General features: G+C 60.1%; 1 protein-coding gene across 5 annotated transcripts in view; it reads left to right on the top strand.

Moving 5' to 3' along the window:
- Positions 1 to 4,665: 4,665 nt before the first annotated feature.
- Positions 4,666 to 23,978, top strand: part of LOC111160431 (solute carrier family 38 member 10) — a 40,314-nt gene continuing 21,001 nt past the window's right edge. For 2 of the 5 annotated variants that reach the window (XM_022523551.1, XM_022523550.1), the window contains exons 1-10: positions 4,666 to 5,036; positions 7,681 to 7,798; positions 12,870 to 12,915; positions 13,667 to 13,760; positions 14,010 to 14,153; positions 15,183 to 15,307; positions 18,085 to 18,187; positions 18,951 to 19,133; positions 21,908 to 22,019; positions 22,899 to 23,005. In XM_022523551.1, the coding sequence (XP_022379259.1) occupies positions 4,938 to 5,036; positions 7,681 to 7,798; positions 12,870 to 12,915; positions 13,667 to 13,760; positions 14,010 to 14,153; positions 15,183 to 15,307; positions 18,085 to 18,187; positions 18,951 to 19,133; positions 21,908 to 22,019; positions 22,899 to 23,005 (1,131 nt within the window). In that variant the 5' untranslated portion in view covers positions 4,666 to 4,937. Of the gene's footprint in view, positions 5,037 to 6,795; positions 7,192 to 7,680; positions 7,799 to 10,420; positions 11,369 to 11,609; positions 12,774 to 12,869; positions 12,916 to 13,666; positions 13,761 to 14,009; positions 14,154 to 15,182; positions 15,308 to 18,084; positions 18,188 to 18,950; positions 19,134 to 21,907; positions 22,020 to 22,898; positions 23,006 to 23,978 lie in introns of those variants that run through there. The other 3 variants (XM_022523552.1, XM_022523554.1, XM_022523553.1) reach the window with 3 other exon arrangements.

Raw genomic sequence — 23,978 nt, 5'->3', positions numbered from 1 at the left:
CCCATGGGACACGGGCATCCCATCAATTGTGGTGACTGATCTCACGGGGGCATAGTAAAGTCCACCCCTGCGGACGGGGTGCAGGGTCAAAAATAGCCACGGGGCTTCCTTTCTTCGTCCCTTCCTGTCCCCGACGTACACTTCAGTCCTAAAAATATTAGTGGGGCAGGATGAAGGGAGTGACTGTGCCTGCAGGGACTAGGGGTAGGGAGGTCTCACAGAACAGAGTGGATGGGGCGGGGGCCAGCCAAGGGCGGGGTATTGGAGCCAAACGAGGTGGGACAGCATCAAGTAGGAGTTACTAACGCAGAAGGGGGACTTCTAGGCCCGGGACCTCCGGGAATGTTTGGAGGTCCTGCCGGGGACTTGGGGCTTTCAATACATGCAGACGGGCTTTGGGAGACGTGGGGACGTGAGTGCGTGGACCGTACACACCAGCCTCCCAGCTCTGGCCACTGCGGTGCCCAGGAGCAGTGGCATCCTGTGGCTGTGAGCTCAGATCTTGGCTTCTAGTACCATTCTCCACTGGAAGGAACCAGGGCTCCTTGGAGAAATGACTGATGGCGGCAAAGGCCAAGATGAGCCGGGGACATCTTACGGAGCAAGAAAGCAAGAAAGTGCTCAGGTAATGACAGGGACACACCGAAGGAGCCAGAAGCCGGTGGAGGGCTCCCGAGGTACAGGTCTGGGGAGATGAGAGCAACGGAAGAGACAGCGCTAGCCGTGGACCGCAGCCATTGAATAAAATAGGAAACCGTGAGTCTGAACCGACAGAGAAACTGATGAATTAAAAGTCTGATGGGACCAGGATGTTTGGTCTCAAATTACCCCTTCCAAACCGCTGCTTAATTGCAAAGGAGAAATCGGGAACTTGACGGGGAGAAGCCGATCTCATCAAGCCGTCCAAGAAAACATCATCTGTAACTGAACAAAGCAAAATCTTACAGCGCCTGACAGGGTCCCCTGAACACACAGCCCCACTTTTACGATATTCCTGCAGAAGAAACACAAGGTAAATCTCCAGGTGAGTGTTGTGGGTAGAATAATGGCCTCCCCAAAGATGTGCACCTCTCGGGGCCTGGAACCGGAGACTTGGAGATGGAAAGATGATCCACGTTACCCGATGAGGTCGATCTAATCCTGTTTCCTTAAAATCGGAAAACTCCCTGGCTGGGTCAGAGACACGTGCTGTGAGAGGGAGCTGAGCCCTCCCCCAGCGCTGGCTACGTAAGTGGAGGAAGGGGACCATGAGGAGGCCTCTAGAACCCAGGGACGGCCCTCACTGTACAGCTGGCGAGAAAAGGTGTCTTGGTCCTCCCGCCCTAAGGAAGTGAATTCTTCCAGCTGCTGAAGGAGCAGGAAACGGATTCTCGCCTCGGGCTTCCAGAACGGAGGCAGTCTGCCCACACCGAGATTTCGGTCGCCAAGATCCCTACTGGACTTCCGCACTATGGAACTGTGAGATAAGGGGTTTCTGCTGGGTAAACTGGTAAGCTGACAGCGATTTGTCACGGCAGCAGCGGAAGACTAACAGCGAGGAGCAAGTGGATGACCCAAGTCGAGGGACACAGCGTTAGTGAGCAAACTCACAGAATTCCTCAAAATTCATAAGAACAAATGTAAACAGCTCTTTAGAAAAAATGGGTGAAAAGGAACAGGCATTCAATAAAAGAAATATAAATGGACGATGACATTTGAGTAGGGCGATTAACTTCATTTGTAATTAAGGAGAACAAAGTAAAACCACAATGAGATTTCATTTTATTCACCAGCTTGGCCACCCTGATGATGCCACACGAAGGTGACAATTTAGAGCAGGGGACTGCAATGTACAGCTTTCAGGCCAGACTGGGCCAGCCAGTGCTTTTATAAATAAAGTTTTATTGGAACACAGATATTCCTCTGGTATGTACTGGTGAGGGCTGCTTTCGAGCTACAACAGAAGAATCGAAGAGTCGTGACCGAGACCATATGGCAATTGAATAGCAGGAAATATATGCTATCTAGATCTTAAAAGAGATATTTATTTATTTATTTGAGAGACAGAGAGAGCAAGTAAGCACACAGAGGGAGAGGGAGAAGCAGGGTCCCCACTAAGCAGGGAGCCCAACGCTAGACTCGATCCCAGGACCCGGGGATCCTGACCTGAGCCGAAGGCAGACGCTCAACCGACGGCGCCACCCAGGTACCCCTACTATCCCTTTACTGAAAAAAGTTTTCCAGCCTCTGATGTAAACGAGTCCTTTTAAGTACTTTGAACAGCAATTTGGCAAAATCCGGTAACATCAAAGGTGTGCATAGTCTTGAATCTATAATTCCACTTCTACAGGTCTGCTCTAGAGAAACTCTAAGGAGGACGGAGACAAGCACCATAACGTTCACTGCACCACTGTTTCTAAGGGCAAATAACGGAACGGCTCTGGTGCCCTCAGCAGGCGCGTAAGTACATGTATCCTGCGCCATTTGAACAATGGAATTCCAGAGCAAAAATGAATGGCTCTGAGGAGCAATTTGACAATGAATCTTGCCAACAGCTGAGTGAAAAAGGAAGTTGCAAAAGAACACATATATATAAACCCATTAGTATAAAAATAAAAAATGCAAAAACGCTCTACCCCAACACGCAGTTCAATTAGTTAGGCTATAACTTTTGGTCTCTTGCAGCAAAGTGCAAAGTAACAACGGCTGAAAGGGGGTGGCTTGTCTCTCCCTGGCAGGGCAGTATGGAGGAGGGTTAGGGGCTGGGATGGCGGCTCTGCTCCATGATGTTGTCCAGAGATCCAGAGATCCAGGCTCCTTCTAGCTCACTGTTCCACTCCCACCACGGTCCGCGTGGCCCAAGACGGCTTCCTCCCACAACCTCGAAGCTGCAGACAGTAGGAAGAAGCGCCCCTAGCTGCAAAGGAGGCTGGGAAGTGCGCGCTCTCTGTCCTAGGCAGCCGTACACGCTGGCAAAACTTGGGAGACTGCGTAAATGAACACGAGGACACAAACAGTAATGTTCCCCACAGTCTGGGCACATGCCCACGGGTGGTAAACCTCTAAAGGAAAGCCCTGGAGTGATAACTTGTCAGGGTAATCACGATCCCAGGACCACTGCGAAGGGGACAGGAAGGTGGATGTGTGGAGGGACCACCAAAGGGTATGTTTAAGTTTCCGTATTAGAGCCGAATGGTGGAGTCATGAGTAGTCATTATTCTCTGTTAAAACATACTTTCAAGCTTCATACTCCATCATAAAAGTGAAAAAGGTTACAGAACGTGTGTGTGATTTATATAAAGAGGAATGAATGGCACATACTATTCTGGCTTTGAATTAAGAACTTTTTTTTTTTTAAGATTCTATTTACTTCTTTTAGAGAGCAGTGGGGAGGAGCAGAGGGGGAGGGAGAGGAGTCTCTTGAGGCTGAGTGCAGCGCCGGGCCTGGGGGCTGATCCCTGGACCCCCCGAGATCACTACCGGAACCTAAAACCAAGAGTCCGTGACTGTGCCACCCAGGTGCCCCTGCATTAAGTACTCTTGACCTGGCATTCCCTCTTGTTCCCCTGGTGCCTGTGGGTGCAACAGAGCTTTCCTTACCTAGCGGCTGCGAGAGTGGAGCTGAGGAACCAGCTTCTGTTCTAAAACATAAGGTCCTCGGGGTGTCCACAACCGGGGACGCCCCTCTATCCTCTCCCAGCAGCCTCGGGTTCCTGGGGCGGTCCACCCTGCTTGGAATTACCTGCGTGGTCCTGAGAAGGCCCTTCCTTCCCGGCCCTCCGTGGCTGTGCATGCCTTCAGCGGACACACGGTGAGTATCTGCCGGCGCCGGGAATCCACAAACGCATCAGGGCTTTTCTCTGTTCTCTCCCCTCCCCAAGCCCTTCCTCCTCCAGTCCCATCTGTTTCTCGAGGCCCGGCGGAGAAGCCACCTCCTTCGGGAAGCCCTTCTAGATTTCTCCGGTCCTCCTGTTCCCCACCCCTGCTGTCCTCTCGGCGCGTGTCCTTTGCTCTGGCGCCGCTGGGACGTCAGACCCGCTGGGCGCCGACCCGCGTGCACTTCCGAAGGGCCGACCCGGGGAGCAGGTGCCACGCTCTCTCCTGCGAGCTGTGTGCCCCTAGCGGGGTCGCCAAGACTCTCTGCGCCTGCGCGTGTCCCCCGTAACCCAGGGTGCCAGCTCCTCTGAACAGGCTCAGGGCGCAGCTCCCCTGCTAGCAAGCCCCGGCCCCCGGCCCCGGTCCCGAGCGCGCGCCCGCACATCCGTCCCGGGTGTAACCGCTGAGAGTGAACCCTTCCAACCGCTCTCCTCCGAAAGCGCCGCGCTGCCCTTCTCGCCTGACCCCACCGACCTTGTCCTGCAGCCCCTGCAAGGCGAGGCTCGAGGGACCAGACCCGCGGGCGAACCGGCCTGAAGCTCGGGACCGGGGCGGGACCGCGGAGCGGGGCAGCCTTCACCCCCGTCCCCGCCCCCGCAGCGGGCCCGGTCCCCGGAAGTCCGCACCCGCTTCCCATTGGCTTGCGGTCCGCCGAGGCCCGCCCCTCCGGGCCACGCCGCAGCCTTCCCCTCGCCGGCCCCGCAGGCCCTTCCAGGCCGGCCTCTCATTGGTGCGTGCTCGCGGAGCCCCGCCCTCGTGCCGTCACTTCCGGGTAGAGAAGCCTGCGGAAGGCGGAAGTGTGCGCTGAGAGGCGGTCGTGAAGACCGGCTGAGGTGGCCCCGGGTGGTCTCTGGCTGCGCTTCCGCGTCTGGGCGTCGGGACGCGGGGGCGGCCGGCGACAGCGAGTGGGGGACGATGCCATGAGGCAGCCGCAGGGCCTGGCGGGGTCTGGAGGTTGACCGTCCCTGCCGCCTTCCCGCGAGGCCGCCTCCTCCAGGCAGTCGCCCGTCCGTGTCAGGGTCTCGCATTCCCGGTGGTCCCAGTGCCTCGGACCGGGGCTCCCGGGCCCTAAGCCCCGCGCGATGACCGCGGCCGCCGCCTCCAACTGGGGGCTGATCACGAACATAGTGAACAGCATAGTGGGGGTCAGTGTGCTCACCATGCCCTTCTGCTTCAAACAGGTGAGTCCAGCGGCGCGGGGTCGCCCGCGGGCCGTCGGGGGCGCTGACCCGGCCGGCGGGCGTCGGGGCTGGGGGAGGCGCTGGGCGGGGTCGGCGGCCAGAAGCCCGCGGTGTGGGACCCGGGGCCCCCGCCGGCCGTGGCCCGAGCGTCCGCGCGGCTCGAGAGTCAGACGCGGCTCGGGCGCGGGTGCTGACCGCAGGGTCCCTGCTACTTCTCCTTGTTTCCTTATTATCGTGGGTTGTTGGTTGTTGTTGTTTTTTTTTTTTTTTTGAGATTTTAAGCAATCTTTAGGCCCAACGCGGGGCTCACACTCGCGACCTGGACATCTGGGGTCTGCCCCCGGGGGGAACCGGCCAGGCGCCCCGCTTCCCCGCCCCTTTCCAGAACTCTGACCCCAGCGCTTGCTTGCTTGCGGGGCGCACGGCTGCAGCCCTGCGGGCCTTGGGACTGGGCGGGGGCATGGGCGCCGAGGTGACCCCAGAGTCCGCCCACGGAGCTGGGCCGTACGTAAGTGTCCGCACCGCCGAGAGGCATCTGAAATCCACTTTGAAATCGGTGCCACGCGACAGTAAGGCCGCGTGGAGAAGAGCCGCGTCCGTGGGGCTGCACCCGCTCGGCTGGCGTGGAATCCACAAGTGAACGGGTCTTTGGTGCCTCACCCGAGGGAGGCTGGTGAGCTCATCAACTTGGGCAACTTCTTCCCTAAAAACGAGCTCCTGGGCCTCACGTGTGCCTGGGCTGGGGTTGCTGCGCCCCCTGCGCCCTGGAGGGGGCTGGCGGGTTGTGGGGGAGGGGCTGCCAGCCAGGGGAGGGGCGGGCGGGCGGCAGGTGGCTGCGGGCGAGGACCCGTCTGGGGATGAAGCCAGGCAGGGAGAGAAGTGGAAATAACGTGGGCGCCCATCGTTTAATTTTAGGCTAAACGCTTTGCATTTTCGTACTTAGCATCTTCAGCGTAAAAATAGCACCAAATTTTTTTTTAAATCTGGAGATTATTAATCCCCCACCTCAGCCTCCCAGCCTGAATTGCTTCCGGGCTCCAGGCCAGTTGCTGATGACCGTGCTGGCAGACGGTGGGCAGGAGGACAGGGACTCTGGCCGCTCTAGAACCCCAGGGGCAGCACCTGTGACCTCACGCTGAGTCCCAGCGTGCCTGGCCACTCGCGGGCCTTTCTGGAAGGACTGTGTGCCCCAGGCTGCGCTGAGACTTGCCCGGCCCGGAGCTGCGTCCTGGGGCCCGTGTGTGTTTGGGCCTCTGTGGGTCCAAGGCTGCCCTCCTCCACGTGGGTCTGTAAGGTCTGTAAGGTGCCGTGGCAGCACGACTCTGCTGGGGCTCCTGGGGAGCGCGCTTTCCCGGGTGACTCAGCCGTGTGCAGATCTGTGTCTGGCGCCTGGTGGGCACGAGGCCCCGGCCAGACTATCGTGCCCAGGAAGGGCTCACGCTTCGTGGTGGAGGCCTGCGTGCGAGCACAGGACCGCAGGGGGTCCCCCCGTGCTGAGGGCCTGGCCGAGCGGGGGCAGCCTCTCGTGTGGGCGCAGCACCTGCTCCCCAGGAAGGCCTCGGCTGGGGCACCGCGGCAGGCCAGGGGCAGTTTGAGGATGTGTGTTGTTGGTGTCCGACAGCCATGTCACGGTTTTGGGGTTCTTTCTGTTTGTTTGATTTTAGTAACTTGGGTACTTTCCGAAAAGAATTAACATTTCACTGAAGGGTGACACGTATACAGAGAAGTGTGCTCTTGGGTGTGTTCTGGGTGATTTTTTAAAAAGTGAACGAACACGCGGCACTAACTCCCAAACTAAGGAACAGAGCGCAGCCGGCACCCCCTCGCCCCTCCCGCCGGGCCCACCATCCCACCGGCAGCGCCGCAGAGCAGGGCACTGTGTCGTGGAAGCGGACTCCTGCGTGCCTTCTCGTGTCCCCGGGCGTCCCTGCTGCGGCTGTGCCGTGTTTCAGTCCTCTGCCTCCGCTCGGCACCCACGGCGTCACCCGCCTGCGGCTCCGTGAGCACCTGCACACGGGCTCGGACGCTCTGTGTGCGTTTCCCGGGGCTGTTTCTCGAGGGCAGGGTGTACGCTCACCTCCAGTAGAGGCCGGTCGGGCACTTGTCTCTTCGGCTTTTAGATCACGGAGAAACCCCTCTAAACACGGGCAGGCAAGTGCGTGAACACGCGTCCGTTTCTGCCGGGTGATGGCGGGGAGTGCCATGGCTGGGTCGGATGGCGTCTGTTCAAGTCCTAAGAAAGGCGTCAGCGCCATTTTCCATCTCTTCCCGCCAGCGTGTGTTCACCGCTGCTAGCTGCTGGCCCGGGGGGCTGGAAGGCGGCATAGTGGGGGGCGCTCGCAGGGAGCCGGGGCGGCCGGTGGTTGGCAGCGCGTAGCTAGCTATGCGGTAAGACTCGGCGGGGCCACGGAGGCAGTGGCGTCCCTGGCACTCTTTCAGGGTCACAAAGCACGTGGTCACCACATGCAGGGAATTGGTCCCTTTCAGTGCTGGGAATTGTCACCTGTAGGCAGAGGAGTGAGGCAGAGCTGGGGCCTGGCATTGGCGAGGGTCGAGGGAGGCCGAGAGGGTGCTCGGGAGCCACGCGGGTGAGGCGGCAGCACCGGGTCACTTTATTTTGTCGCTTTGTCTCCCTCCCCTCCAGTGTGGCATCGTCCTGGGGGCCCTGCTGTTGGTTTTCTGCTCTTGGATGACGCACCAGTCCTGCATGTTCCTGGTGAAATCCGCCAGCCTGAGCAAACGGAGAACGTACGCGGGCCTGGGTGAGGACGGCGGCGCTGGGCGCAGCGGCTGGGCATCCCCGAGCCCTTGCCTGGGGAGTGCAGCATTCGCGATCTGTTGGGGCCTTGCTCCTTTTTTTACTTACTTTCCTTCCACTTCATGCTTAAAGAGCTCCTTGAACAGCAGGTTCTTCCTTATTTAAAGTGTTTTTTTTAAAGATTTTGTTTATTTGTTTGACAGACAGAGATCACAAGTAGGCAGAGAGGCAGGCAGGGAGGGTGGGGGGGGGAAGCAGCTCCCCGCTGAGCAGAGAGCCCGATGCGGGGCTCGATCCCAGGACCCTGAGATCATGACCTGAGCCGAAGGCAGAGGCTTAACCCACTGAGCCACCCAGGCGCCCCACTTATTTTAAAATTTAATGCTGTTTTTTAAAAACCGTTACTAGAGGCAACAGGCTTCCCTGAGGAGGTGAGGCTTGCTCTCCTGTTTCCCGTTGATGCAAGCACCTGTAGAGAGCCTCCCCTTCGACGTTCAGGCGGGACCAGCGGCCCCCCGCCCCCCGTGCACGTGCTCCTTGTCTGCCTCTCCTGAGCACTCGAAGCCTTCCTCCGGGGCCGCCTGCTGGGGGCTGTGGTGCGTTGCCACTCTGAATGTCGTGGAGGAGATGACCGTCCAGCCCAGGCCGATGGCCGGGATCCAGTCCCCTGTCTCTCTAGCGCTGCTGTTTTCTGATACTCTTGGTTGTAATTTCATTTCCTGTGGGTCTTTTTCCTTTGACTTCGGCCAAGGGCGAGGAGGCTGTGCTTTCTGCTTCCTCTTGGTTTGCCCTGTTTCCTGGGGCACTCGGCTCGGGGGGCAGGGGCCCGGCTTTCCCGCCACCCTCAGGGTACTGTGCTGGCGAGATCTGGCCTGGGGGCTCTCAGGAGCTGGGGAGAAGCCCTGGGCCCCGGATGGAAACCCCGCTCCCGCCCTGCTGCCAGTGTGTGGCCGGGGCGCTGGTCTGCTTGTGCTCTCAGAGTGGAGAGGCGGTGGCGAGGGGAAGTGGCGTGCGCGCTCCAAGGGGCCAAATAGAATAAAAACACGTGCAGGGTCCGCGCCCGTGGGCTGTGGCGGTGCCACCTCTGGTTTCCTCCTAGCTCGTCTGCTTTGCGTCGGCACCGCGGTCCTAGCGTCTGTTCTGAGCTCAGAGCTGAAGGCGCGCCTCCTTCCCTCCTTGCCCGTGAGAACGGTGCTGTCAGGCTCTCGGTGCCGGAGCCACACGAGGAGGTCGCAGTTACAGGTGAACGGATCCCGCGGAGAGCACCTCCCGCAGCTCTGGATGACGTGTGCTCCGGGGTGCCCCTTCCTCCACCTGCAGGGCTGTGACCTTTGGGGTGATCTTTTTCTCCCCTCTGAGGGTCACCATTTGGCGGGGTTCCCGGAGCAGACGTCCCACGAAGGCCTTGGCTGGGCCCTGACGGAGAACAGGTGACACTAGACCGCGGAGACTGGTGGCTTTGGACAGCGGTCTGAGTATTCTTCGAAAGTCCCTGAGAAGGCAAACCGGTTTGGCTGGATGAGAGCGTCTGCCAGGAAAGCAGACGGACACCCTCGAATGTGGCTGCCCAGGGCTGCTCGCCATGACTGGAGCCCAGCTGCTAGAAGCAAAGAAGATCCCGGTCCACCGGCGGTCCTCAGTTGTGCCTTTGGTCCCGAGCAAGGTGGCTCTGTTGCGTGAGCTCCCACAGACCCCGTGGCCCTGTGGCCCTGTGGGCAGCGTCAGACGCCCTGGGTCCAGCCTGGGGCCCCGCACAGTCACTCAGAAACAGAGGCCCCGCCACTTGCACGGGAGTCGCGGACAGGAAGAGACGAGATCCTCTCGGGCCCTGTGGGTCGGCGGCCCCACCACGCCGGGGCAGGCTTACTGAAAGGGCCTTTTCTTCTCACGCTCTGCCTTCTCCTGGCCGAGAAACCGTGCGAGCTCGCAGCACAGTTGGAGAGGGCGGCCTGAGACCTGCGGCCCCGGGTTCCGGGACAAGCAGCCTCTGTTGGCAGAGCCCCCAGCCCTAAGACGCATCGTCTGCTGGATCCGTGGGCGCCAGGAGGGTTGGGGGCAGGCATGTGGCTGTGTGGCCTTCGGCCAGACCTGGAGACAGAGCAGGGGCCGGAGTGCTGACGCAGTTCCCACAAGTGGGCTCCACAGCAGGGGTGGGTTGTGCGTGGGGGGCGGTTTCATGGAGGATGTCTGCCTCGCGCAGACTCCAGTGAGACTGCCACCGTGCCTCAATTTGGTGAGCCCCTGGCGGTGACCCCAGTGTCGCCCCTTCCCCTGTGAGCGGTGTGTGGTGTCTGCTGGGGAAGGCTCCCTGCCCGGCGGGGATCACGGCGCTGGGGCCGTGTCTGTCGATGGAACTTCCGTGTGTTTGTGGTGGTCTGGAGGCTGCTCTTGGGCCGGGCCGGCGAACGTCACCCACGTCTCACCTGTTTCTCCCCGTGTACATTCTGCTTCGTGTAGACTTTTTATTAAAAAGACTTTATTTACTTATTTATTTATTTGAGAGAGAGAGCACGAGCAGGGGGAGGAGCAGAGGGGGAAGCAGGCTCCCCACTGAGCAGGGAGCCCGACGCGGGACTCAATCCCAGGACCCTGAGATCATGACCCGAGCCGAAGGCAGACGCTTCACTGACTGAGCCACCTGGGCGCCCTCATGGAGACTTTTCTAAATCTCATCTTCAGAAGATGGGCATGCCAGCCAGTCAGCCTCCCCCTGGGGTCTCAGCCCCCCAGGGCCTCCCCAAGGCCCGGACCCCGCTGTGCTCAGTGTGGCCTCTGGGCTCCCCGTTGTGTGCACTAGATGCTTCTGGCACTGTGTTTGGGGTCTTGGGGTCCTGGTCAGCCTGCCGCCCACTCCTGGGCCTGGGGTGGGGCCTGCTGAGGGCCTGTCTGGCCAGTTTTCTCCCTGCTGGCCTTTGGACGTGTGACCCACATGCATGGATATGTGGCTCGAGCGTGAGGGCAGTGGAGCCAATGTTTCTGGTGCCCGGGGGTCTCTACACCCTCGTTGACCCAACAGACGTTCTACTGGCCTCTGTTCAGGTGGCACTGGGGAATCACGTAGTCCAAGGCCTGGCTCCGGGGGCGGCTGGCTTGAGGTCACCCTTCTGTCTCGAACAGCACAGTTTGGTGTGTGAACCACCTTCTCTGCCCTGCTGATGCTGGCGTCCGTGAGGAGGAGGCTTTGGAAAGCTGGTGGAGAGAGCGGGAGTGGGGTCAGGGTCCTGCACTGAACCAGGAAGTCTCAGCGTCAGTCCTGTGTCCTCTGCAGCCTCGGAGCCGCAGGCCGGGCAGTGGCCCCAGGAGGAGAAGCTTCTGCCCGGCCTCCCAGGGAAAGACTGGGAGAGCCCTCCTGACAGCCGTCCTCACTCTGCACGAGAGCACTGGTTAGACTGGGACGAGGCCACGCCTCCTCCTCGTCCCCATGGCCCGGCCTGCTGGCTGCAGAGTGTCTGTCCCAGGGAGAGGCAGAACCCCTCCTCAGATACCTGCCGGCCCGCTGGGCCTGGCCCGTCACTGTGGTTCCTCCCCTGAGGGACAGTCCCGGGCCCGGTCAGCCCTTCCAGTGCCATGCCAGGTGGGAGGCTAAGGGCGGAGCCTGCTGGGCATTCTGTTTGGGACTCAGGGTTGGAGGTTGCTGAGGGATCCGCCCTGGAAGTGGGGAGTGGGGGAGCCCAGGTTAGGAAAGGGCTGAGTGGGGAGGCCCGAAACTGGGACGGCCCCGTTAGGTTGTCCTTCTGGGTATCTGGGTGAAGAGAGCCACCTCCCACCTTGGTCCCCTGACTTGCTGAAGTATTTTCCGGTTCCCCGTTCTCCAGGGTGCAGGTGTGTTCTGGAATGTTTTCTGGCAGCTGCTCCGAGCATTTGGAATGCGCTGTAGCTGTTCAGCTTCCTCGCAGAGAAGGATCGGCGGGGAGCGGGGCCACCTCTGCGGGTCACTGAGTTATGTGTCCCGTCCGGAGGCGCGCTGCCCAACGACTGTCCTTGGGAGCCTCAGAGCAGCAGGCCTTGGGGTCCTTGGGTGACAGCAGGCCTTGGGGTCCTTAGTCTGTGAAGGGCTCAGCTTGGCCTCGCGTCTGTGACGAGTCAGACAAGCCGGGAAGGCCAGCGTGACCCTCGAGGCTGGTGCTGCTTACCGGCCTTCTGCCTGTTCATGGCCTCTGTCCCGTGTGTGATGTGCCAAGCTCCCCGCACTTGGCGACACTGTACCTCTCCTAAGTCACTGGGAAGTGACAGGCACCAACTGGCTACATGTTTCCTGCTCTCTGAGTCTCCTCGGAAAGGGAAGCTGGGCTGGGCTGTCGCGCACACCCCTTTCTGGCCGCTCCTGGGAGATGGGAACTTCCTAGAGGGTGGGGGGACGTGGGTTTCCTGGGGCCACGGTCGGTCCTGGGAGGGGCCTTGCCTTCGTCTCTCAGCTGCTCAGGGCAGTTCTGCTGTCAGGGCGGAGGGACAGGCATCTCTTGTCTGCTGCAGGACACGCTGTTCTCAAGCCCGGCTCCTTGATCGTCTACCTCGAGGGGGGCAGGCCTGAGACCTCTTGTCCCTTCGCCCCCCAAAGTGCCCCACTAGAAAGGATTCTCTGAGTTTCCCTCTGGAATCACAGTGGGTGAACCTAAAGCCCTTAGCCAGGTCCCTCTGGCGTGGGCTGCAGAAGCGTGGAGACCTGTGGGCACTGGGCGCCCCCCCCCCCCCCCCCGCCCGGGCTTTCCCAGCCTCCCTGGCTTCCCGGCTTCCCCCGACCTGGGCGCACGCGCGGCCTCGGTCACGGGCACCCCTCCCCCACAGCTACATGCAGGGGACCACCGCTCACGGGGACAGGTCTCCTTCGTTATTTCTAGTGAAAAAAACCAACTGCCTGTGTCTTTCTCTCCTTTTTACTCTTTTCTCTGTGGTTTCCGTTAGTTGAGTAGACCCGAGAAAAGCATGGGACCGGAATCTTAAAATGCCCTCCCTACACCCCTGAAATGCCAGACCAGCAGGTTTTTGTCCAGGCGCCCCTCAAGGCTTCCCGCGGGGGTGTGCGGGTGCGGCGTCCGTGCTGTCCGGCTGACCCCGCTTCTCTCTCTCTGCGCTAGCGCTGCACGCCTACGGGAAGGCGGGGAAGATGGTGGTGGAGACCAGGTATGTGCTGGCACTTGGCCACCTCTGTCCTCCTCTGTCCCCCTCTGCCCTCCTTCACCCGCCCTGAGGAGAAGCCTGAGGGCCATCACACCCTGAGCCGCGCGTCTCAGACGTGGACTGCTTTACACGGTGGTACTTTTCTCGGGTGTCACTGACTCAGTAGTTGAAAGCGGCATTTGTCGTCACCGTAAAGAAATTTGTGTTTGGGGCCGAAGTCCCATGTAAGTCCTGCTAGGGAAGATGTGAGAATGGGGAACTCGGGGAACTCAGCCCTGCTCCCGAACCCCGTGTGCCCCCCGCCGCACACGCGGTCGCCTCGAGGCCGCGTGGAACGGTCCTATCTTTCCCCCTTGGAGTAGATTTTCGTGAGATGAGAAAGTTGCTGGGAAATTGCCCTTTTAGGCTTGTAAGTTAGGGAATCATGGACTCAGGGGAGCGGCCTCTGAAGGCACCTGATGGTTCTTTTCACTCGTGGAGCATCAGGGCGCGTTCGCAGCCCTGGAGGGAGGCACACAGCCTGCCGTGCCGAGAAAAGCGTAGTCGTCCAGCGTCCGTTCGCTGGGAAGAGTGAAGTGCCCTGGTCCCAGCCCAGGCCCGCAGGCAGGCGTTTGCGGGACACTGCCTCTTCCTCCGGCCAGCCTCGGCGATCATGGGCCAGCGCATGGTGGGGACGGGTCTCGGTGGGGGGTGGGAGGCGAGATGGCAGGGTCCGGCCCGGTCCGGCCCTTCAGCCCGACCTCTGTCTCTGCAGCATGATCGGGCTGATGCTGGGGACCTGCATGGCCTTCTACGTTGTGATCGGTGACTTGGGGTCCAACTTCTTTGCTCGGCTCTTTGGGTTTCAGGTGAGAACACGCTTAGGGGCCCGGGACCTTGGTGTGCTCGTGGCTGCTCATGTGGCAGCTGTTGGCGACACCCCTGTAGGGGTGCCTCTCAGCCCCCGGGGGTGGGGGGCAGGGGCAGGGTGAGGCTAGCTGCCTGCGGTAGGTTAGGAGAAGCTTCTGGACGCTCTGGGGTTAGTTCCAGGCCCGCGGGTTGGAAGCTCTGGGGAGCCACTGGGGTGGCGCCTGCCCGGCCTGCTCGGCTCCCTGCAGGTGGTCGGCACCTTCCGCATGTTCCTGCTCTTCGCGGTGTCCCTGTGCATCGTGCTTCCACTCAGCCTGCAGAGGAACATGATGGCCTCCATCCAGTCCTTCAGCGCCATGGCTCTCATGTTCTATACTGTGTTCATGCTTGTGGTGAGTGCTCCCGGCGGGGACGGGCAGGTGCTCGAAAGCTGGACAGGTGGTGGAGTCGTGCCCGTGAGCCCTGGTAGGGCACGGGGGCCGCCCGGATGGGGGCCGGCAGGGCAGCGATGGTGCCCAGGCAGGGGTGCAGCCGATGCCCCAGGAAGCGAGGTACAGAGGCTCCTCGTTTGACGGAGAGACATTTCATGAGCAGTCAGTGAGCGGGACTTGTGGCGCGGACGCCTGGTCACAAGGGGACAGGTGGTTTTCTAGATGAACATTCTTTGCCACCCGGGTCTGGGTGGCCGGCGTGGACTGCATGCTTGGAACACTTGTGTCCTACCGCGTGCCTGGAGGCCTCTGAGTGGGAGCCCATGGGGCCTGAGCCTGGCCTGACCGTCATGGTGAGGTTCGGACGGGCCCACTCCTGAGTGAACAGCGTGAAAACCTTTGCCATGGGTTTTCCTAAGAAAGCTGAGTCCTTCCCAGCACCCCAGCAGCTTCCTTGGGAAGGCTGCCCATTTAAGGTCACGCTGTTCTCCAGAAAGCCCTGTTCTCTGGGGGTTTGTCTTTTAAAATGGGGGGGGGGGCGCCTCAGTCAGTGGAGCGTGCAGCTCGTGATCTCAGGGTCGTGAGTTCGAGCCCCACGTTGGGCGCAGACCCTACTTAAAGAAGAACAAAGTGTCCAGATGGGCCTGGGAAGGGCCTGCCCAGTTTGCAGGGACCGTCCTGTCCCCTGAGGCAACTGAGGTGGGGGTGGCAGGTGGGCCTCACTGTACCCTGTCTGCCATGTGTGTTCAGGGCACGGGCAGCTGCCTCAGAAGCCCCGCTGGCTGTGTGCGTCCAGCTCATGGCACGCGCAGGGCGGGAAACCACGGGTGCGGGACCCCATCCAGCGGCACCAGGTCTTGCCACAGGGGAGCGTGCGGCCATCTTCCGGTAATGTGGTCCCGGGCCACGGTACTCGGCCCGGTGCGGGGGTCCCGATTCGCACCTCGTGTGCCGATCTGCCCTGAGCTCGCCTTTCTCCTCCCCGTGCAGATCGTGCTGTCCTCCCTCAAGCACGGCCTGTTCGGTGGTCAGTGGCTGCAGCGTGTCAGCTACGTGCGCTGGGAGGGTGTCTTCCGCTGTATCCCCATCTTCGGCATGTCCTTCGCCTGCCAGTCGTAAGTACCGTCTGCTGTCCGGGGGCCCAAGGCGTGGGGGTGTCCCTCGGGGCGGGGGGTCGCGGGGAGACGGGCGTCCTCTCTTGTCTGGAATTGGCGACGCGGGCCACCATCGCGTGATGCCTTGTTCTGTTGTGACTTGTTCCCCCTCCAAGCTGAGGAGAGAGCTGTGTGTATTTTTATCCAGAGAGAACTCGACTTTATTCCCGAGATGTGCTGCCGGCAGGACTGGGGACAGTGCCCAGTTCGCCCCCTCCCCCCAGAAGAGTTGGCTGTGGGGAACACAGAACAGCCCCAAACCATCTGATTCACACAGTCCCAAGCATTTTGCCAGAACTGAGCTGTTCGTGTGAGAATATTTAAAAGGAAATTGCACAAACATTGACTTCCGAGTGCCGCCGGGCGCCTCCGGAGGCGTGTGCGCGTGCGCGAGTGTGCGTTCTCTCTGGCACGCAGGGCTCTGGGAATGCAGATCAGGCTATTTCCATAATTCCAGCAGCGCTACCTTCGCCACCGAGCGACAAGAGCCAGTGATTCATGCCCGGTCGGAGCGGTAACCAGCTCAAAAGAGAGGCGTAAATCCGGCACGGACGGGAAAAGACCATCGGTACCCGGGGGGGCCGCTTCTGCCAGCCCCCCCGTAGCTCCAGTGGGCTTGTATTGTGCCAATCGTAAACTAATGTGGCAGATAAAATTTGCTCGTGCTGCTGTGTTTACACCCACATGCGAGATCCAAATCGTCATTTCCCACTTACTGTCTCTCTTGGCAGCTTGGTTCCGCCAGAACACGCTCTGCTCTTGCAGTTTAATGTCCCCATTATACTTGGTGACAGAAGTTCCACTCTCTCACGACGTACCTTGTTACCAGTTGTCCTTTTTTGTCTGTGAGTTTGCTTTTTAGAGCAGAAGCCAGTGGTTGGGCTTTTCGGTGGCAGCTGCGGGGTAGCCAGCCCACCTCTGTTGGGTGTGGGTCCTAGGTCAGATGGTACGTTCTGGAAGGTTGTCCTGCTCGAAGGGAGCACTGGCCCTACGGAGAGCGCCCATGTTCTCCCCAGTGAGCGGCTGGCAAGGGTGTCCACAGAGCTTGGAATGACTGGTTTGGGGACCTCCCCTTAAAAACATAGGCATTTGCCAAGGGTGGAGACCAAGCGCTCCCCTCCCGCTGCATCTCTGCACGAGCGTGCGTGAGAGACGGGCCTGCCGGGTGACTGCCTGCATGACTGGTGTCCTTTCTGCGGGGGTGGGCCAGGCTGCTGCTTTGCTCTTGCCGTCTGGCCCTGTCTGGTCTTACTTCCTAGTAAACAAGTCCAGAACCACGAGGCCCTGTGGCCCAGAGAAGCAGCCTGGGGAGTGCCGAGCACAGAGGGGCCTGGTCCACACGAAGGCCCGGGTTTGTGCGTTGGGGCTGCATGTGGGAAGCTCTGTCTGACTAGGGTAAAGCAAGTCTTGGAGGCTGCTCGGCAAGGTGGGCGGTCTGGGTACACTCCGTGGAGTGCCGAGGTGGTTCGCCATGGACGTCTGTGGCTCCCAGTAGCCGGTTCCAGGGGCACGGGCAGGATTAAGGGCCTTTCTGCACTTGTTCATGCGCCAGCACGGGGCACGACCCACTCCCCACGGTACCTGCGGCTCCTGGTGTGTGCTGGGGGCCAGGGGTCGGGGGAAGTCCCCGTCCTGGGGTCTGACTCTGCTTCCCCGAGTTGTCACTCGCTGGCATGGACCCTGGCTCAGCCCGAGGAGCTGTCTGGCACTGAGATGTTGGTGCTGTGTCCCCTGCGGGCCCTCTGCCATCCACTTGGGCTGCACGGGCCGGTGCTCCCTGGCGCCCTCCAGCTGGGCCGAGGGGAGGGCAGCTTTCCAGGGCGACCCCTGCCCACTGTGGGTGCCCCAGCGGGACAGTGTGCCCGAGCTCCTGTTGGCCGGTTCTTCCCACCAGTTCCTATTTGCTTTGCAGTGACGTCTCCTCTTACTTTCTGGAAGGTGGTTTTGGGGTTTGGCTCCACTCAGTGCTGTGCTTGTCCATTTATCGGCAACCATTTCTGCACCTGGCGCATCCCTGCCAGCTGGCATTCCGCATGCATGACCGCGGGCCGAGGCGCTCTGTCCCTCAGCCGCTGGGATGCCACAGCACATGGGCGGGAGAGTGGCCGCCTTCTGTTTGGACACCCCCGAGTCCGGCTTCCCTTCCCAGGTTGCACATAGACCTCCACTGCCCACCCCTTTTCCCGGCCCTCCCCACTGCTCCCCACAGGGACTGTCCGCTGTTTGCAGAGGGCCCGACGGCCGTGTCCCTTCCACCGCCCAGCAGCACTGAGCTGCTGGCCCTGGGCTGTGCGTGGGATGGAAGCTGCCTCTCTGTCCCTGTGGGCTCCGATCGGCAGCGCTGAGGCCAGGGCAGGTGGCCCGGCCCTGCTTACGTTTGTTTAACTTTCTGTTCTTTTGACGGCGGCGCTCTGCACTGCTTCCTGCCTCCCTGTCAACACGTGTGGCTTCACTGCCTCCTGGCACTCCGTGCGGTGGTCACGGTCCTGCTTCTGCGGGACAGACGGCCTTTCATTCTGTGGCACTTCTGCAGCGTTTGCAGATAGCTCGTTAGGGGGGTGCTCGGGGCCACCCCGCCGTCTGAACCTCAGCTGCGGCCTGGAGTTACCATGGTAGCGGGTGTGGTTGGAAGGACGGTGCTGGAGACTCAGGGGGGACTGGGGACCTGGGGACAAGGGCAGGCAGAGGGCGTGTCTTCCTCTGGAGTCTGCTTGGTGAAGTCGCTGGTGTTTATACAGTCAGGTTCTGCCCACCTACGACAGCCTGGATGAGCCGTCGGTGAAAACCATGAGCTCCATATTCGCCTGCTCCCTCAACGTGGTCACCGCCTTCTACGTCACGGTAGGAGCCCCTTCAACTGTCCCCTCCTCTCCTGTGTCAGAAACCGCTGGGCTCTCGACCCCCCTGCAGGCCTGCCCTTTGCTCCTTTCCTGTCGGGGACCCGGTGGCCATGGGGGCAAACCCGCCGCTCGGCTCCGCTCCAGGGCCGCGTGCAGATGCAGACACGCTCTGCCCGGGCGGCTCCCGTATCTCTCCCATGCCGGGGCCCCCATCACGCTGGCGGGGAGTCTCTCCTGACTCCTTTTCTGAGACCTTTGCTCATCTGCTCTGGAAAGAGGCACGTCTGTTTACAGAAACGGGGACGTATAAAAAAGCAGAGGAAAAAATAACCTTCGATTTGGGTAGATTTTTCTTCAGGTCCCCATGTTGCCGTTTGTCCTATGAGCAGTGCGCACTGTAGCCCGCGGCCCTGAGCCTCAGGGCACCCGCATCCTCGTTAGCTTCCCCAGCATTGTCCACGGGGAGTGGCCATCCATGGCGGGCGCGGTTTGCCCCGCTGTGCCCGGCTTTGGCTGTTGCCCCCGGGGAAGATCGGCCGTCCTGCGGGGCTTGCCGGGATCCCCGAGGCTTCCTTTCCACATGGTAGTTCGCTGCCCTGGGGCCTGCTGTCCGCGCGGGAGGCAGACTGGAGCCTCCCGACAGCCGGGCCTTCTGGCTGCGGGCACGCGGGCTGTGGGCCGGCGGTCCCACGGGCAGTGTGGTCCTGCGGACGCTGCTCAGGGCTGTCTCCATGACCGTGCCCCCCGCTGTCGCCCTCCCGTAGGTCGGCTGCTTCGGCTACGTGAGCTTCACCGAGGCCACCGCAGGCAACGTTCTGATGCACTTTCCCTCCAACCTGGTGACGGAGATGATGCGAGTGGGCTTCATGATGTCCGTGGCCGTGGGCTTCCCCATGATGATCCTGCCGTGTCGGCAGGCCTTGAACACGCTGCTTTTCGAGCAGCAGGTAAGGCTCTCGTGGCCCTTTAGGTGACCGTCCACCAGCAAAAGGCTGCCCTGCTGACCTCCAATGTGTCTGCTCTGTTGGCTTGGCCGGTTCTCTAGCTCTGGACTGTGGCAGGGAGAGCTTTTTCTACTTAAAAATGGAAAAGCTTTGGTTGAAGTGAAAGCTCTTATTTTTTAAATGTTTTTAAAATATTTTATTTATTTATCTGTCAAGAGACAAAACGAGAGAGGGAACACAAGCAGGGGGAGTGAGAGAGGGAGAAGCAGGCTTCCCGCTGAGCAAGGAGCCCGATGCGGGGCTCAATCCCAAGACTTTGGGATCATGACCTGAGTTGAAGGCAGATGCTTAACAACTGAGCCACCCGGGCACCCCAACGTGAAATCTAATAGGGATTTTTAAAAAAATTAAATTTATTTATTTGATAGAGAGATCACAAGTAGGCAGAGAGGCAGAGGGGGAAGCAGGCTCCCCACTGAGCAGAGAGCCTGATGTGGGGCTCGATCCCAGGACCCTGAGACCATGACCCGAGCCAAAGGCAGAGGCTTTAACCCACTGAGCTACCCAGGCGCCTTTAGGGATTTTTTAAAAACCAACTTTGGAGAAAAGAGACCGTGCCAGAGCACACAGGGGTCTGTCCACATGGGAGGCGTGGAGCCCTGACTCCCCAGTCCCCCGGCTGCTGCCCCCGAATCAGATGGAGCGGAAACCCCGAGGGATGAGGAGTGGCTGGGAGTGCGGAAGAGCCGGCTTCGCAGGCAGGCACTGACATCTGGGCACTGGGGTCAGCGCACTTTGCTTTTACGTTTATGTAACTGGACATTTTAACAGTTTGGATCAGAGACGGTGCGAGAGGCTGAGTTCTCTTCACTTCCGCGTGGGCTGGCATGAACCACTGAGTCCTTAATGAGAAGTTTTCAGAGGTGTGGGTTGGAGCTAAGAGTCTCTCTTGCTGTTGCCAAGTTAAAAGCAGAAGGTCCGTGTATAACTCGTGCCCCAAGACGTGGGGTGAAGCCGCGCCTGCTTTGGGAGCCCACGGACCTGCCTGCAGTTTTTCTCCATGGCGGTGTCTTGTGTCTCTGGGTGGAGGTCCTTGAGTGTGGTCTGCGGTCAGCCGGGACTCCTGGTGGCCACACACGTGGAACTGCTTAGGCCACAGGGTGGGGGGTGGGGAGTGGGTGGGTGGGGGGTCCCAGAACTCCAGGAGACAGTGCGTCCAGTAGCCACACTGGGGAAGGTGGGCCCCTTCGCCTTTGGAGCACCTAGAACTGGGCTCGTTGTCCACAGGGTTGTCCTGCGCTCAAGGCAGCTTCCCGCTGATTGTGCATCGAGACAGCCCCTTGTGGCGGAGCCAACCCCTGAAGGACTGGCCGTCCTTCCCCATCCCGACCCCGTTAGCTGGGCAGACACCTGGGCGCCAGGCGTGGCACGATTTAGTGCCTGGTCCCTCGGGGGCAGCGGTGGGGACAGCTCTTGTCTCCCCCATGCCACTCCCCCCGCACTGTGTGCTGCTGGCCTCCAGCTTTCCCCCTTTGATGCGCACACGTGCTCTGTGTGTGAACAGCATTTGTGTTTCTGTATATAATTTTTACCGTTTAAGAAACAGTCCACGGTGGCATTAGAAGCGATGTTAAATCAGGGAAGAAAATTCACCTCCGTCCAATTCACCTCCGTCCCTCCGTCCTCCCACAGCTGACGTGGCGTTTGTGTGCGTCTCTGTAGAGTCCTTTCGCTGAGTCTCCTGCCTTCGCTGGGCGTCTCCATGGAAACCCGTGACGCCGCCGCGCTCTTGCTCTTCCAGCTTTTGAGGGAGGCTCTGCCGCGGTGGGTCCTTCATGCTTGACCTCCCACGGGTGCTCTCTCCCGACCACACGTACCGCTTCCCCTTCTCCCTCTCCTTTTGGAGTATTGGGTAGGCTTCTAGGCAGGAGTTCTTGGGTCAAGGGTTATAGCCCCAACGCCCCTCCTCGCCGGACCCAGTGCAAGCTGTCGTCTTAAGGTCGATCAGAAACTTGGGCTGCAACGCCCCCCAGTCCATCCTAAGAAGGCCACCTGCATTGAAGGTCTATTGTGGAAATGGGGTGATTTGAAATTCTAGTTACGGAAGGTTCTGAGGCTCCCCTGGAGTGGTGTTGCCCGGCCCAGGAATAGGAAGCGTGGTCAGCCCTTCCTGTGTGCCCAGTACTGCTCTAGAAGCTTCACTCCAGCTACCTGACCAGAAGATGGTTCTGGTGAATGGGCCTTGGAGGAGGAGTAACTTTGGGTTTGGTTACACCATGTCCTATCCTCTTTCCTTCTTCTCTGAAGCACCTGGAAATGAGGGCGAGCACGGGAGTGTGTGTCCCTGGGGGTTCTGCTCTACCTGGAAACCATCGGCCTGGCTCTGTGGAGCTCCCTCTGGCTTCTGGTGGTCCCGTTTTTTAATCTGGCTTGTGCACTGCTCCAAGGAAAATGGAAGGTCCTGCTGCTAACATTTTGAAAGAAAGTTGTAAACTCTCCGTTCTCTTCCATCCCGTGCTCTGTTCCATCCCATGCCTGACGTGAGGAGCAGCCTGGGCCTTCCCGGCCCGGAGCTTTTCTTGGGTGGGTTACCTGTTGGGTCACGGTCTCGCGGGAACACCGCTCAGCCAAGTCATACCGTGTCTGGAGTCACCTGCTGGCCTCCCGCGCACACCTACCTGGGCCAGCGGCAGGGCTCTTTACGGGCATCCTTGCTAGAGGGCGGAGAGGCAGTCAGTCGTTTCAAAACCTCTCTGTTTCTGTTTCCTCTCACCCAGCAAAAAGATGGGACCTTTGCTGCTGGAGGCTACATGCCGCCCCTGCGGTTCAAAGCACTCACCTTCTCAGTCGTGTTTGGAACCATGGTGGGTGGAATCATGATCCCCAACGGTAAGTGGGAGGTCTGTCCCAGGGACTGGTTTCCTGCCTGCTCTGTCCTCTCCCCTGTCCTCCACGCTTGCTGTGACATGGAGGGACCCCAGGGCTGACGCTGCCTGGAGTCTCCGTGTTCAGCTGATACCCAGAGTCTCACACCGCCCTCTCTAGTCCCCTAAAACACATGTAGAAGCCATCTGTGACTCTTTCGTTTGGCCCCCTGGGAAAGGCGTGGGCCACTGTAGTAGCCTCAGGGAGCCGTGGGCGTGTGGAAACCTGAGCCAGTGACCCCAGGTGGGACTGACATGCAAGGACACCAGCCTGGTCGGTGGAATTGGTGGGGATGCTGTTGGTTGATTCCTGGGTTTGATGACACATCACCAAGGGACAGGGAAGGGCCTGAGCGAGATTTGCGCTGTCGCACATGGTGGGGAGGTTGGCGATTTAAGACGAGCTATCCGAGAAGCCCCTGCTGGGTGCCCAGAGGCTCTGAGAGGAGCCAGTGCGGTGCTGTAGGCCTCGCCCTGTGCTGGGCCCCGTGGGAGGACACCTGCTCCCTGTGGCTCACCGAGGTTCACGCAAGCAAGGGAGGGAGCCACGTTGCCCCCATTTCACGGGCCAGGAACTGAGGTTCAGGGAGTAGGGAGCTTGCCTGGGACTCCTGGCTGGGAGGATGGGGCCTCTGGTTCTCACGGGGCTGCGGATCGCTCCCCGATGCCTGCGGTAGCAGTCAGGATGCCCGTCACGTGCCTGTGGGCACACAGGCTGGACTCGCAGAGGCACGCGTGTCCAGGCCCAGAGGCTGCCTTGCCTGCCCGTGCTGGGCCAAAGCCTGCGCTCGGTGCCTTGCTGGAGCCCCTGGCGCTCACCCCCTCCTGTCTTTCTCGTTCCCAGTGGAGACGATCCTGGGCCTCACGGGCGCGATGATGGGAAGTCTCATCTGCTTCGTCTGCCCGGCTCTGATCTATAAGAAAATCCACAAGAACACCCTTTCCTCCCAGGTGAGCGCTGCTCAGCCCCACCTGGGACTGGTGTGGGTCATGTTCTCAGATAGGCTTCTTAGTATAGGAGGCCTTTGGTTCGGAAGGTCTGGGAGATGCGGGGCCAGGCCAGGCCGCTACCTCTGCACGTATGGAGGCTCCCACGGGCCCAGGGTGCGCGCGCGCGTGTGTGCATGAGACCTTCTTACTTCACCTGAGCATTGAAGACTGAACTGCTTTTCCCCAAGCACGTGTGTGTATGGTGACAGGATTATCCGTGCGTGTGTGTCACACACTCCAGGCCCCTCCCCGTTCTTATCCCCCACTGTCTTACTAGGGGACTGTCTATGGGGTCACCTCTGCCATGCTCAGGTGTCATAGAGAAAACCATGCTGATTCTCCACGTACGTGAGTGTTGGGATGCGTTTGAGAACGTATCTGTGGGAAGCTTTCTGGAAAAGGAATCCCCGTGTCCGAGAGAAGGAGCACGTGGGCGCGGGAGGCTTTTACCCAGAGCCCGTACAGAGGTCAGTGCCATCGCTGCGTGGCCGAGCCCAGGCCTCTTTCCCCATCAGTGGTCTGCAGGGGTGTCAGGTGTCTTCTCGTGTGTTTACAAGCTACTGCATTTCTCTTCCTGGGAGCCATCCATGCCTTTTGCTCACCTTCTACGGGCTTACGGAGCTTTTTCTTTTTGGGATGTCCCGGTGATGGTTTCAGGAGTGCCGCAGAGCGAGCATACAGCAAAGCACCGATTCCCCATACAGCGTGAGGACCGTATGCCAAGTGAGCCCAGCCATGGAGCCACCGTCTGGGAAAGGTTTAGAACATTCCAGCACCCAAAGCTTCCCCGGGGTGTCTCATGGTCTTTCCCCTCCAAAGGTTACCGCTCTTCTGTCTTCTAACGTTTGGGAATAATTCTGCTTGTCCTTGGAGTGGGCGTGGACAGAGTCTCACGGTACGTGCTGTGTGTCTGCTTCCTCACTCGGGTGTCACG

Source organism: Enhydra lutris, unplaced genomic scaffold, assembly GCF_002288905.1.
Source record: "Enhydra lutris kenyoni isolate GAN:26980312 unplaced genomic scaffold, ASM228890v2 scaffoldscaffold75, whole genome shotgun sequence".
Lineage (NCBI taxonomy): Eukaryota > Metazoa > Chordata > Mammalia > Carnivora > Mustelidae > Enhydra > Enhydra lutris.
The sequence above is the reverse complement of the archived record's forward strand: the minus strand, read 5'-3'. Positions and strand labels throughout refer to the sequence as shown.